Below are 1,547 nucleotides of genomic sequence, written 5' to 3' on the forward strand. Positions count from 1 at the left end.
TCACGGGGGTCCCTCTTCATTTGCGGTGTTATAGCCGAATATTTGGCCAGCAGCTTTAAGACAGCACTGAGCCAGTAGAGATGGTGCATACAGATGGAAATCATATTTTGTCATGGCCAGTGCTGCGATGCCTCTGGCAGCTGTTAGGGCATTGGCTGCTCTGGTGATGTTGATGCTTGAACACTTCTCGCTAGATGCTCTTATTAGGGAAAAGTATTCAAGAAAAAAATCAATGGTGGGTCCTTGCAGCCGGTAGTCCAGTTGGCACATAAGGTTCTTCTCCACATATGCAATATAAGCAGGTGTGTAATTACCATCTCCAAACAGCTCCAGAAAATCCTCTGCTGATGGACGTTTTCTAGCCATGACCTTTGTTGCCAAATACAAGCAGGTAGCCCCCAGTGGCTTTAGGATGGTCGCTTTCAGTTGCCTCTGGGAGATGTACCTAGCCAGGTAGTTGACAGCAAGGCACAGCGTAGAAAAATCCAATGAAAAGTGCCTGTGCACCTTAATTAAGATGTTGGTGACTTCTTGCCAAATGGTTGGATCTACCTCATGCTGGTTTGCTAGGAAATCCGGTGTTGAAAAGCCCTTCTCCAGTTGTTTATTGAACAGGTAGGCCTCCTTCCCATACTCTTCAAATGTCTGAAGGACATCTGCCATTATTGTGAAGGTGTTCCATTGGTCCTGTACGGGTGTTGGTTCCTCCGCTCCTGGACAACAGCTCACATGCTGGTCACGCTGATATTTGGTCTTCTTTTGGCTACATCCGGATCTTTTCTCTGCTCTCTTTCTCTTCTTAGAATTAAAAGTCGCCATCACTCTCTCTCTCTCTGTCTCTCACATCGCCTGTCTCTCTCCAACGGTCTCTCTCCAATGGTCTCTCTCATCTGACAGTTGCAAAGCCTTCACAGCTCTTGCATGTGCTCAGCAGTGATTGGCTGGACAGCTCTGTCATGGGGAGAGCTTGAAGGTAACTAATGGTTGCCACTTTTTGGTTTACACTGGGCATCTGTTGGGCACAGAATAGGCAATCCCAAGGTGGCATGATATTGATTCTAACTGGTTGCAGATCATTTAGAATATTGATCACACTTCTGATACATTTAGGTTTCATGGCTGCTCTTTTGTAAACTGACCATATGCTGTCACATGGGTGCTTCTAGCAGCTGATAAAAGCTACACTGTGGACCAGGTTCTGGTGATTTCTTTCTGTATTTCCGGAAACCCATTATCCAGAAAGTTCTGAATTATGGGAAGACCGTCTCCCATAGACTCCATTATAAGCAAATAGTTCTAATTTTTAAAAGTGATTTCCTTTTTCTCTGTAATAATAAAACAGTACCTGTACTTGATCCCAACTAAGATGTAATTACCCCTTATTGGGGGCAGAACAGCCCTATTGGGTTTATTTAATGGTTAAATGATTCCCTTTTCTCTGTAATAATAAAACAGTACCTGTACTTGATCCCAACTAAGATATAATTACCCCTTATTGGGGGCAGAACAGCCCTATTGGGTTTATTTAATGGTTAAATGGTTCCCTT

At 44.0% G+C, this 1,547-nt stretch overlaps 1 protein-coding gene across 1 annotated transcript; it reads right to left on the reverse strand.

Annotated features, from left to right (window-relative positions):
* Positions 1-819, reverse strand: LOC105947858 (cyclin-O protein B-like). Its single transcript, XM_012967288.2, has one exon. The coding sequence runs from the start codon at positions 817-819 to the stop codon at positions 1-3; it is 819 nt and encodes a 272-aa protein (XP_012822742.2).
* Between the last annotated feature and the right edge of the window lie 728 nt (positions 820-1,547).

This window comes from Xenopus tropicalis, chromosome 10 (genome assembly GCF_000004195.4).
Source record: "Xenopus tropicalis strain Nigerian chromosome 10, UCB_Xtro_10.0, whole genome shotgun sequence".
Lineage (NCBI taxonomy): Eukaryota > Metazoa > Chordata > Amphibia > Anura > Pipidae > Xenopus > Xenopus tropicalis.

Coding starts and splice junctions, on each gene's coding strand:
- LOC105947858 (XM_012967288.2), bottom strand. CDS start 819: ATGGCGACTTTTAATTCTAAGAAGAGAAAGAGAGCAGAGAAAAGATCC.